The 12,981-nt window shown below is 38.7% G+C and overlaps 1 protein-coding gene across 1 annotated transcript; it reads left to right on the forward strand.

The window, feature by feature from the left end:
* The first annotated feature begins 628 nt into the window (after positions 1–628).
* Positions 629–12,719, forward strand: matcap2 (microtubule associated tyrosine carboxypeptidase 2). Its single transcript, XM_056398465.1, has 7 exons — positions 629–926; positions 2,326–2,993; positions 5,726–5,869; positions 7,340–7,472; positions 7,751–8,056; positions 9,380–9,477; positions 9,955–12,719. The coding sequence occupies exons 1-7, from the start codon at positions 902–904 to the stop codon at positions 10,111–10,113; spliced, it is 1,533 nt and encodes a 510-aa protein (XP_056254440.1). The 5' UTR covers positions 629–901; the 3' UTR covers positions 10,114–12,719.
* The last annotated feature ends 262 nt before the right edge of the window (positions 12,720–12,981 follow it).

Raw genomic sequence — 12,981 nt, forward strand, 5'->3', positions numbered from 1 at the left:
TCATTTTTCATGGTATTATCAACATCTTAAGCATTTTCTGATCAGGTTTGAGGAAGTTATGATCAACCTGCTAGAAGTAGCACATCAAATTGTATAATATTATATATAATATATAATATATTCATGTGCCTACCGCCCACTTTTCCTATAACACTGGGTTCTATTCTTCAGCGCCATCAACCTGTCATCTATAAATTTATTCTGAAAAAAATAATTCCCATTGTTTTATGTTTCAATTTTACATACAGTATCTTCAACTAAAAAAAGCGAGTCATTTGGATCACAAGTCTCCAGCTGGACAAAACTACTGGACAGATTAGTTTATTGTTAAATTGTACTGACTTGCTTCTTTAATGATTACGGATTGGAGAGGTGCAGCCAGCTCATAGGAAACTACAATTATGGCGTCTAATATAGTAACACACGCCTGATTTTGATTAAAATTGATATTAAATTTAATCCACAGAAAATACATGTGGTGAATTACAAAGTATGTACGAATCCCCGACTATTTAAAGACCAAGCACTGATATTTTGTCTGAACCTATTCTCAGAGGGACTTCATTTCCCAGTATTCATTAGTGTGCTGCGTAGCTACAACGAAACCATGGAAACAGATCAGTCAAAGCTAGACAGCTCGCCCCTGCTTGACATTCTGGCAGGGAGTCGGTGAAGGCGGGTCAGTCTATTTTAGCTCAGTTAACAGCCACTTAAATGTTTTAATCAGTTATTTCTGCGTGTCGAAATAAGCAGTCACGAAAGGTAACTTGTTCTCATCGTTCAATTCATATTTGGAGAACATTAGCCGGCTAATTTAGCAAGGTTAACTCTGTTAAATAACACTAGTGTTCTTCGGACGGCTGTGTGGTATTTTAGGTTTAGCTAGATACCTCAACAGAGGATGCTGGAGTCAATAAAAGTAACAGGTAATGTTTAATTTGTCTTGTCCTTTTCTTATTTTCCTGTCACTGTGGCTTGGAGTTTGTGTTCTTGAGGGACTATGAACATACCAGGAATGTCAACGTGAATTACTACATACAATACAGTAATCATATCAGTTTGTTTGAACTTGTGATGTAGCATCAGTTATATCAAGTGGCAGCTAAGTTAAAATATGAGCTCCAGTTAGCTTTTACTTAACTAGAATTACTAGACACATAATGAACTAGCGAACATAAACAAAACCATTTATATTTTAAGAAACATGAAATGTATTCATTATTTTCCGTTTGTATTGTATTATATATAAGCACTGTATTTTGCAGTGCTCACTGTATCCTACTCCTGTTGTAAAGTCAGTGTGACAAGCTGATTTCTGGTGGGCTTTCAGTGCTGAATCATGCTAATTATTATTGCTAATTATATGATTTAAATTAATAGTATTGGTTTGATATTTTGGTTAATGGTGATGGATGAGATAGAGATGTTTGAGCAATGATTTGTTTTATTTTGCAGTTGAATTACATCCAGGTTCAGGACTGTTTTGCTGTCATAAATATAATGTCATATATGGTAACTGGCTTGGAAATTTCTTACATTAACTTTGTAAAACTTTCACACATCCATGTATTCACTAGAAATGATTACTTCTTTGTCTACAGTATGATGTCATAGTGGCCTATCACATCAGTTGAAACTGAATGATGAGATACTCAGCTGATGTGTTAGGTAATAGTATTTGATTTGATTGCTGAGCACTAGCCAGTCAATTTGTACTTCTCCCTCTCCCAATCATTACTGTCCTAGTGGGGTCATTAGTGTGTGCTGTCTGTGGCTGCATGGCTTCCACCTCAGCGCTCCTGTCCGAACAGAGAGTCTGCTCCCAGGGTGATGATGTTCCTGGTTGCCTTACTGGAAATCGCACAGCCCCGCACTCTGAATCCTGTGCTGTTCTGCCAGTCCCTGGAGACATGATGAGAATAATTTCCTCTGTGCGAACAGGATACCGACTCATGAAATTGAGTGGCGCATAGCCACAAACTGCTGACATAACAGCAGTCCAGGACATATCAAGTTATGGTTATTTGAGTCAGATCACATTATTATGATTGCAACAAAAACAAAAGTTGGACAAGGTAGTTGTTAGTTTGCTTGTAGAGATGTAAAAACACTGTTCATCACACTGAGTGCAAGTAATGGCATCCATGAATTTATTACCTTGTATTTTTTTTAGCTTGGCACTGGAATAGATCTAATTTTATCCTAGCTTGATAAGAGGATTAGTCTATCGAGCTCTAAAAGGTCTACATGTGAAGGTGATTGTAAAGTAATCAGCAGACACATTCACTGTCCTCCCTTAATGGTCTCTCATTTGACTTATTTCAGAAAGACTTCACTGGCCAGAAGCAGAAATGTCCAAAAAGTACATCTTAAACTCTGCTGACAAGGTTGTGAGTCCAAGCCAAGTATATCTGGAGAAGATTTCTTCCAGTGTTCTCAAAGACCTCTTCAGCACTGGCTCCAGCAGCTGCAACATACTGCTGCAGGGGGAAGAGGAAGATTGGGAAAGCCCAAAGCAGTCTCTCGGGCCAAAAACATCAGAGAAATGTGGTGCCACACTTGGTAAAAGAAACCTTCCAAGTATGGCTTTTAAAAAGGTGCGTGCACAAGAAGGTAGTGGGAAGCCTGCACAGACAAACTGTGTCTTCTCAGACACAAACTCCAGTTTCCCTAAACCAGCACGAAGCATCGCAGTGGTGGGCAGCACAATGGGCCTAATCCCTCGTACAGTTCCACAGCTCAGGAAGATGTGCTTTGCCAATACGCCTCACACTAAACTTCCCTCATTGCACAAAGCAGCACTCAAACGTGAAGTGGAAAATGCCAAGAAGCTCTGCATCCTTACAGCCATCAAGCCCACTAATGTGGAGAAAGAGAAGGCTAAATTTTTCAAGTCTCACTTCAGCTACAATCCACAGTTTGAGTACAGCAACCCTGTCTCTCCGCTTGTCCTGGCACGGCATAATAACGCCTCAGATCGCTTCCTAACACAGGTAAGGGTGTGTTTCCACCAAACAAGTTTGGAACAGTTCAGCTTGTTGGTTTGGTTCACACACAAATAACCTTTATCAAAATGCTTAATAATGTGCTTTTTGGCAGTCCTCCTAGCAAACAGCTATGTATGTAATTTATTTGAGGTGCAAAAGGACCCCAAAACTAAAGCAGACAACCTCAGAATATAAAGCTTTGGAACTGAAACATAATTCTTGATTTCTAATCATTAGTGCTGACTAATCTTTGGAAGACCTGACATAAGAGGGACAATGAGGACAAAACAGACATGAGGAAAAAACTCATGTTATCACACTTTACAGCAGTTTCCCGCAAAAAAATGTAAATATTCTTTGTACACTTGATATGTAATGTAGTAGAAAAGAAAGGAAAACATGCAGACAGAGTGGTGATTTCCTACAGTTTGATTACTTTTAAAATAATACAATAATAGATATCATCTAATGTTTTTATTAAATCTCCACTAATCCATTTTTTATTTCAGTAAGAGCCGCAGGCATATTGTTTTCTGGTTGTCTGTCCGTCCCATTCTCGTGGACATAATATCTCAGTAACGCCTTGAAGGAACTACACAAACATTAACTTGGACTCAAGGATGAACTGATTAGATTTTGGTGGTGAAAAGTGAAAGGTCAAGGTCACAAAACATTTTTTACTCAAGACTTCACAGCAATTATGACAAAGTTTCACACAAATGGTTCATATTTTCTATGACTCTGGATAAACAGGGATGTAACTTGAATGGCGGAGGCAGACAACCACGAGGAGGTGATTCTAGTTATATATGAACAATAGATCAGATGACTATGTAAAGTGTGAAAGAGCTCATAGTGATGAGCAGTTCCCCTCATCATTCCAGCTCATTGTTTTGTTTTGCAGCGTCATTACTTAAATACAGTAGTGGATTAGTAACAGTGGTGGATTAGTTTAAAACGGCCTCAGTGTGTGTCTTAAATCGACACTTATAGTATGAGTACTTGTCCAGTAAACAACATGAACAAAGAAATGCCTCAGGGTGGAAAACAGCCTAGTTAGACAAGTGAAAAGTGAGTGAGCTGAACAGGAAGCGCAGTAAAATGATCCTGTAGAGGAAACTCATGTTTTCTTTCGCTGTGATGAACTGTGAAAATGGACGGACACTTCACATTTGTCTTACAGTCTGATATTTATGACATTTGTCAGGGAAAATGGACACTGATACTCATAGTAGAGCCCAACTGATTTATAGGTCGGCCGATTTTATAGGCTGATATTGGCCTATCACAGATATATTGGTATCGGTGCATATATTCTGCAATATGCACTGATATGAATACTTTTATTAAGAAGCAATAATGCAGTGGAAAATAATCATGTCAAGTCCAGTTATATAGGCAGCATTTTATGTGTATTTGATCCTTTGTTTTCATTCAAGTTAAATATATATATATATATATATATATATATAATGTATATAACATATATACATATTTGTTCTTATATTTTTTATTTATAGATATTTATTTTTATAGTTATTTTATTTAATTCCCAGTGATGTTTACTGTTTCAGTGCAATGATGCCATTTTATTGTTAAACTGTAAAATATCCTGCTTTCATTACGTATCTTTTTCACAAATTATATATATATATATATATATATATATATATCGGCCAATATATCGATATCGGATTTTTTCCCTCCCTAATATTGGTATTGGCATCGGCCCCAAAAATCCAATAATGGTCGGGCTCTACTCAATAGAGTAATAATTCATGGAAATGTAGAGTAGCTCTCCAATATGAATTCATATTCACAATGACTTTATTCAATGTAAAGCAAAAGTGAATTATACATACACACAACTTCCAAAACATAAACATTAGAAACAAATGAAAATCTGGTATTAAGGTGAGAAATCTTCTTTATACATGGTACATGAAGATTCACACTCTGTCTCTTAAACAACAAGAACTAATGCAGAGAAAGTTAAAGGTATTATTTTATTTATTTATTTATTTATTCTACCGTTGCCACAACTTTTCACACACTAAGAAAGTCTATATATAAGAATAGTAGTAATCAAGGTGAGCTGGAGAAAGTAGTCAGACATTTATTGATGTCAGTTGATTGTGATTATTAGCAGTACCAATAAATTGGCTGATATTATCATATTGCAGATACACTGGTATTGATGAATATGTTCCTTGATAAGTAACAAGAAAATGGAGAATGTAAATGCCTGTAAAATAATTTTGCAACCATTTACAAACAGTGTTTCGATTCAGGCTTGGGCCGTTATTCAATAATATTAAAAAATTAATTTATATAAATTATTATAATTTCTTAAATTATTTGTCTTTTTTTTTTTTTTTTTTTGCAGTTTTATAGTTTTACAGTTTTATAGTCTGTCCAAGTCCATCTAACAGGAGCATAAAAGAAAAGTACTGGACCAGGACCAACTGTAGAACCTTGGGGAGATCATAGGATGATGAGGATTTACCAGTTAGTACTAACTGTTCATCTTTGTTTTCTCTTCAAAATACATGCTTTACTTAATATCTGTCTTATTGTTGATATTATATTTCTTTTAAGTGATGGTTTTGCAGTTATCTTTTACTTCAAAGCACCAGAGTGAAAATTTCAGCGTGTCCAAAGCGTCAGCAGCAGAACATGTCAAAGACAGTCATTAGTCACAGGCAGCTTTTACAGTACTTGTTCCTCATCTCTTACAGGCAGTGCACATCATGGAGCTCGCCCTGCTGCGATATGGCAGCTATGAGAAGTTTGAGCAGGTCACTGGGGGGAACCTCCTCACCAAGAGTCGCATCTGGCACAATGTCAAGAAATACATGGAGAAGGAAGGATGCATCGGGGAGGTGAGAGGACACATGACACTCATGTTTTTATAGCTTTGATCCTTGTTTGATTCAAACACAGCACAGTGTGACAGCTCCCACTGCATAATGTATCACACACAGTAAAAAGGTCATTTGGATCCTGGTCTGCAGTCTGTGTTATGGTGAAGTTGTACATCATCATTACAGTGCAGCAGACAGGAGGGCATCAAGGTCGCCGCTTTACTGAGGTCATCAAAACCAGTTTGGACCTGTGGTTATGCAGCCGTTAGCCATGTTACATCACCCAGTTAATAATGTTCCACTGAACACGTCACACCAAATATACCAGCATCTTGTGTAAGCTTGGTAAATTCCTAATGGATTTAAACATAGTAGACAGCAGAAAGAGAAAACAAAATACAGATCCTCCCAAAGATTCAGTGACACTGTCATGTAGAGAAGTTTCCAGTAGAGCTACAGGGAAGAGAAAAACATATTTCAGTAGTAATATACTTAAGCATCAGAGCAGAATTGGTGAGGTAAAATGATCTCTGACGCTGTGGTGAAAAGCAGGCAGAAAAGGAAACAGTGTGGGCTAGCAGGTTACAGGCAACAACATCCCACAGATAGAAAAGAATGCACCTGTTATAAAAATACTGTTCAGTTCAGCTCTGCCATCTATTTGTTGTGCTGTTATTTGAATAAGAATATGAACAGTAAGAACAATCAATTACTTGAACTTGAACTTGAAACTTGAACAACAGGTCAAACTCAAATTGTCCCAACAGTAGAGGGCTACACTATTTCAGAAAGAACTCTACAGGGTTCCTTCAAGGTGCAGTCACATTGGATCAAAGGCCTGGACATCCATCTTCCATCAACATTCCTCAGTCCTATTGGGGGATCCATCAATACCTGCTCCATGCAGTGCAAGCTAATGCCAGCAAATACAACAGTCATGCAATAAATATTACTTTTGCTAATCTTACAGTGCTAGCTTTAGTTCTCACTCTGTCAAATCCAGAGTCCACAGACATGATATTTTTTATCCTACCACTAGATAGATAACTTGCCACTAGATAGAAATTGTTTTATTTATTTGACAGTGTGCACTAGTTTGGGACAGCTGCTTAGCATTTTCGATTCTTAATAGCCCAGAGAACCCTTGGGTCACTGTGATAGACAGACAGACAGACAGGTAGCTAGATGGATAGATAGATAGATAGATAGATAGATAGATAGATAGATAGATAGATAGACAGACAGACAGACAGATAGATAGATAGATAGATAGATAGATAGATAGATAGATAGATAGATAGATAGATAGATAGATAGATAGATAGATAGATAGATAGATAGATGCTGTAACTCTGTTACCACTCACTAATGGGAACATATGCTCTTGGACACTGTTTTCCAGCTCATATGTAATACAGGCTGTCATGTGTGAGTTGTTAATTAAACTATTTTTCTAATGCAGTGGTCCTATGGATGTTGTGTTGACAGATAGTAGTCCAGGTGACAGATGACCTCCTGTCCAGAGCCTCCATGACAGTGGTGAACAGTAGACCCACACTTACCATCAACATCTCCACTGCACGAGAGCACTGGCTGGAGGGCATGCTGAGGCATGAGATCGGTGGGTACAGTGAGACTCCCCTGTAAGGCTTACAGTATATTTTATTCTTAGTGTGGGGGGGTGCCTCCCTCTGGGAGGGCACCAGCTCAATGGGAAACCATTCATCTTTGAAAAAATAACTTTAATCACAGGTCTGATTATTATCCTGTATTTATTATGACTGCTGATATCGATACACTATCAGTAGACCATGGCAAGGATCTAACGAATGTTCCTACTAATAAAGCTGGCTTCAATTTGAACCTGAACATAATGTATGTATTGTCCCGTTCCACCAGGCACACATTATTTCCGAGGCATCAACAACTGCCACCAGCCGTGGAGCAGCAGCATGGGCAGGAAGAAGCACAACCTGAAGCCCTTGAACCCCACAGAGGAGGGCCTGGCCAGCATCCACAGTGTCCTGTTCAGGAAAGACCCCACTCTGTGGCGCGCTGCCCTCCTCTACTACACTGTCTACCAGGCCAGCCACATGTCCTTCTCTCAGCTCTTCCACAACCTGGGACGCTTTGTCCAGGACCCCAACACCCGCTGGGACTACTGTGTCAGAGCCAAGAGAGGCCAGACCGACACAGCACAGCCAGGTCACTATGTCACTGGACAGGATTTAAGATTCAAAGGAGTTTTCTGTATGTGCAGCCAATGTTGGACTTGATTACATACTCAACTTAGAGACAGTCTAACTTGTGTCAAAATAACCTTCAAAATGTTAATATTAACCGTCTACCAGTCCCTCCAGAAAGTCGCGATCGCAATAATTAACGCAAATTCAACCAATCCCTGTGAATCCTGCGCAACCTTGCATCTTTGTCCGATCACCGCAACTTTTCTGCAAATTTGATCAAAAATCATCATAGCTTACCGCGAGTTGAACCAATCATACCAGTCCCTGTGCAAAACCTTGATGTACGTCACCAAACTCACTTCCTTGTTTCTGGTTTTGAAGCATGTTGTGAAGCTGCAGACGTGTGACATTAACATCTCACATTTACCAACAAACATTACTGTTAAAGACCGTGTAAAGCAATACCCTGATGTTTTACACTAAAGCAGGGTAAAATGGTTTTGTACCATGCACAACATTGTGGTAGAAACACAGGATTAGAGCTGTTGGAGCCACCTGAACGACAATCTGCTACTTTTTTTCTCCAGATGAAACAAAATATGTACAGTTCACATAATGCGGTTGATATTTATATACATTTCAAGCGGTTGAAGATCCGATCATCACTCAAGAGTCAGTCATGTAGAGAGCTGATAAAAAGAAATGAAATATTCAAAGTTGCCAACTGACATTTAAGGTGTATTGATTGATTTCCAAATGTCAATCATGCATCAAGTAACACTCAAAAAAACATTCCACCTTAAAAGATGCCGGTAGCTGCCAGTAACCTCTGACCTGCTCTGTGAATGAAACTGTCAATTAGTAAAGATGAGAAGACAGAAAACATCCTGTCATCCATCACTCACTCATGATGAAACAGTTTCATAGGCAGAAATCGTGGGGTGGGGGCTCTACGTTAAATATTCATGAGGTTATTATAAAGATCATCTCTACCTGTGATTAAGACGGAGCAGAGGAGCGTAATCACTTGTTCTTTTTCCCTATAAGATTTGTGACTGTGTGACTGGGTCACCAACTGCACTGCACTGGATTTATTCTCACTGGTACAAGTTGCCCTCAATTATTAATGAATTATACATAAAAAGATAGTGGCAATATTTGCAAAATCCTTGCAAAAACAGATCTAACATTGCAACATTCATTGCAATTTTTAAGAAAAGCTTCTGTGAAATCAGGTATTTTAGCCGCAACAATCCCAAAAAAAGCCTGCGAAATCCTGGAGGGACTACAAATCACACAGTCAAACTTTTATTGGTCATCCTCTCTGATCTCTCCATTGCAGGGTGTTTCAGTAAAGACCAGGTCTACCTGGATGGCATCCTGAAGATCCTAAGATACAGGGACAAGATCAACTTCCCACTGCTGATGGCTCTGGGAAAGGTGAGGCATCTCAACTATCTCTGTCTCAAGTGGTATTAGTCAGTGTCCTGAGTCACTAAACAGCTTCTACATTAAATACAGTAACTGCTTCCTGGATTATCCACAGGTGAGAGTTTTTTGCACCAGGCTGTAAACATGTTGGACATTTGAACATGGGAGACACACAGTCCAGTAAAATAAGTGGAGAGCAGGGCTGAATGAAGCTTATGTAACAGACCGTGTTCTTCTGCTTCAGAAGAACTGAAGCCTTTCATGATGAAACAACGTTCCAGCTGATGTTGAACATGATTTAATGACTGATGTGTTTGTTATGAAATCAACCCACTCTTACAACAACAGTAGTTTTAGGCTCTCATCAAATAATAAAACTAAGGGTTCTAATGGTTCATCATATATACAGCAGTTTCATCATTTCACTTTTGTGCTGCAATTGAAAAGGTTGCTAAATCTGTCACTGTTGTTTCTCTGTGGGCTCAGGTGTCTTTTGAAGATGTGGACCGCCTGGAACCAGTGGCTCAGATGGAGAACATCCGCATCCCACACTTCATGCAGGACCAGGGGAGGTATGCCGAGGAGCTGATGAAGATCATGGTGGTCAACCAGCTGAATGACGAGGAGCTCAAGACCATCATCTGACCCTGCTGCACCCCCTGCACAATCTTGATCAGACCTGAATAAACGCTCACACTGCTGCCAGCCATGGTCTGCATGCCTCAACACCGTCAGCATGTGTTTGTGTGACTTGTGCAGTGTCCTGTATTGCATGTAGTGAAGACTTCTTAGATTTGTTAGATTTCTCCTCTGATACAGTGAATCACCCCAAGAATCACTCCATGTGTTGTGTTTAGAGCTGGATGAAGTTTATACCAGTGCCACTACAATACCTAAGTTACTTTATCAATACAGAAGGGACACTTTTTACTCCACCTTACCTTTACTTTTCTATAACTTTTAACAAGCATTTGGTGCCAACTTTGTTTACTTGACAGTTTCTAATACTCAGTTTGGTTTAGGAACATTTTTTTCTAATAGTGTCTCAATAGCTTCACAAGCATGGTTTTCACAATAGAGTTAATATCCCTTGAAGACCTAAATTAGGGCCTGACTGAGATTTTTAGGGATTTTAGGGCTACGTCCACACTACTACGTTTTAGGTTTAAAACTCTTTTTCTATGTTTACTCCTGCTGTCCACACAACTCTAACTCTGCTGGATCTATTTTAGTTTGAAAAGTCTGTGCTTGCGTTGTAGGCTGGATGGACAAAAACTGGAAAATGGACAGAGTCCTTTGTAAACGGCATAGACAACCACAGTCGCTCCCTGATTTGGTCTCATCAGCCTCGACTGCTAGCGTTACTGACCTTGTCGTCTTTGCCAGCAGCTGTTTGCTGTTCCTCAGTCGTGGTGTTTTCTGCAACTAACCAGCTGTAGAGTAGACAATCTGCTTCCTGTTCATGCCCGCACATGCATGCCCGGTGTATGTGAATGGTCATGTGATATGCGTTTTCAGGTGTGTTAGTCTGGACAGAAATGGATTAAGTTGTAAAATGTTGTGTGGACAGGTTTGTAAGACATTGTCAGAAGTCAAAAGTGTTTATAGTTACAGCCACACTGGAGGGCAGAGTGAAGAGAGAAGTTGTACACGGTGGCTCACATGAAAACTGCCACACATTTGAGTAACAAATGAAAGAAGAGAGAAATTGAAGTCCCTGGCTCCTTTCTGAAGCAATTCAGAAACAGTATGAAGCCCACATTAGGCTTATGTTGATATTTGATGACTGCATGGAAACCAATATTTGTCTTTTAACATAAACACATCACGTGAACAAATGTTAGGATCCCACAATTGTGACTTGGAAGTGCTTTGTGGTGGACAAATGTAATGTTAAGACTGTTAGACTAATTTACTTCAAACACATCTTCGGGATTTCTGGGCTTTGGATAGGTCTCTCTTTATTTTTCAAAATTCAAACCACTCCTCAAATTGGTAAAAAAGCACAACAAGCCATGTCTTATTTAAAATTGGGCTGCATTTGAATCAGTTCAACCAAAATACATGCTGTTTGGAAGTCACAACCCAAATACCAATATATCTGTGATGATATCACATTCAAACGAGGGTGTTTCAGTTGGGATTTTTGTTGACTCTTGTGCATGAGTATAGTTTCATTTAGACATATGGAACATCCATTAGTTTTAGCAAACCTTATCAACCTAACGCTGAAATACAGACTCTTTTGTCTGTCATGCACCTATGATCTAAGTGTACTTACCTACAGTGTTGTTTGTATCTGTCTCTATAGTGAAGACTTTGTTTCCTTCAGGTCCACCGTGGGTTACCATTGTTTCACTGCATGTACTAGGCATTAAAACAAGAGAGTGGTTGTGTTCGAGGAAGATAAAGAAAGCAGGATGGGGCAAAGTCTGTGATGAACGGATGTGTATGAGATTCATCAGCATTGTCACACACAGGACTTAAACTGAACCTGAATGTCCCCACACGATGAAGGTCACACGTGATGCAGTTTATGACATTTGGAAGGTGTGTTCGTAATCATCCTGAATGAAGCCCCAGTGGTCTACATGCACTGACTTGAAACCCTGTTCAACTATTTGCACTTTCTTATCTCCAGTGTACCTTTTAGCTGCACTGATATATGATGGTAATGTGTTGGTGTCATTAATACACCCTCATATATCAATGTGTTCCAAACCAAACTTAATGCCTTGTGGTTTTACTGTTATACTTGATGAATTTTTGTGTTGTTAAGACCAAGAATGACCTGATGTAGAGAGCACATGTGCTACTCTGCCTCCTCAAAGCTCCGTTAATGGTACAGTTTAATAGCATGGTATTTCTATGTGATGTTTTCTATTAGATGGATTTTTTTGTGATATTAATAGATTCAGTCTTCAAATTAAAATGGACTCCCTGCACAAGAGAAGCTGCATGCTTTGTTGTATGTGTACATCTGAGAATTATCAGTACTACACTGTTGGCTTATTGGAAGTGGAAGTATTATTTATTATTATCATTAGAAGAAACTTTAGATTTATGGATTTTTATTTTCTTTTGCAACTTTTATTTACCAATACAAAAAAAACACTTTCCAAACTTTGCTTCCACAAAACCTCTTTTACTCATTTGGAGAAAAAAGTCCAGATCCAGATCCCAAGTCTAGACCTCTTCACCAACACTTAACCTTACTTTTACTGGAGTCACAAATATTCTGCTCTCTAACACCATTATTTCCAGGCCCCCAGAACATTAAAAAAAAAAACTTTATTCCCTCCAGGTTCCATTCTATAACAAACTTACTTCAGCAAAGGCTGGTTCACATACAAATCTATCCTCAGTTGAGACTATAGCTATTATATTTAGTATATTGGTATATAAGTTTAACATTCAATATGTTTATAATGCATAGTATATTTTAGTGAAAATTTTATACATCTCTCCCACCAAAACAGAAATAAACTCAACTTCCTAGAGAGAAGGAAAAGA

Source organism: Seriola aureovittata, chromosome 16, assembly GCF_021018895.1.
Source record: "Seriola aureovittata isolate HTS-2021-v1 ecotype China chromosome 16, ASM2101889v1, whole genome shotgun sequence".
NCBI lineage: Eukaryota > Metazoa > Chordata > Actinopteri > Carangiformes > Carangidae > Seriola > Seriola aureovittata.

Excerpts from the sequence above, each read along its gene's own strand:
- matcap2 (XM_056398465.1), top strand. The coding sequence starts at position 902 with ATGCTGGAGTCAATAAAAGTAACAG. Across the intron at positions 5,870-7,339 it reads AGGAAGGATGCATCGGGGAG|ATAGTAGTCCAGGTGACAGA; the intron begins GTGAGAGGACAC and ends TTGTGTTGACAG. Across the intron at positions 9,478-9,954 it reads TGCTGATGGCTCTGGGAAAG|GTGTCTTTTGAAGATGTGGA; the intron begins GTGAGGCATCTC and ends CTGTGGGCTCAG.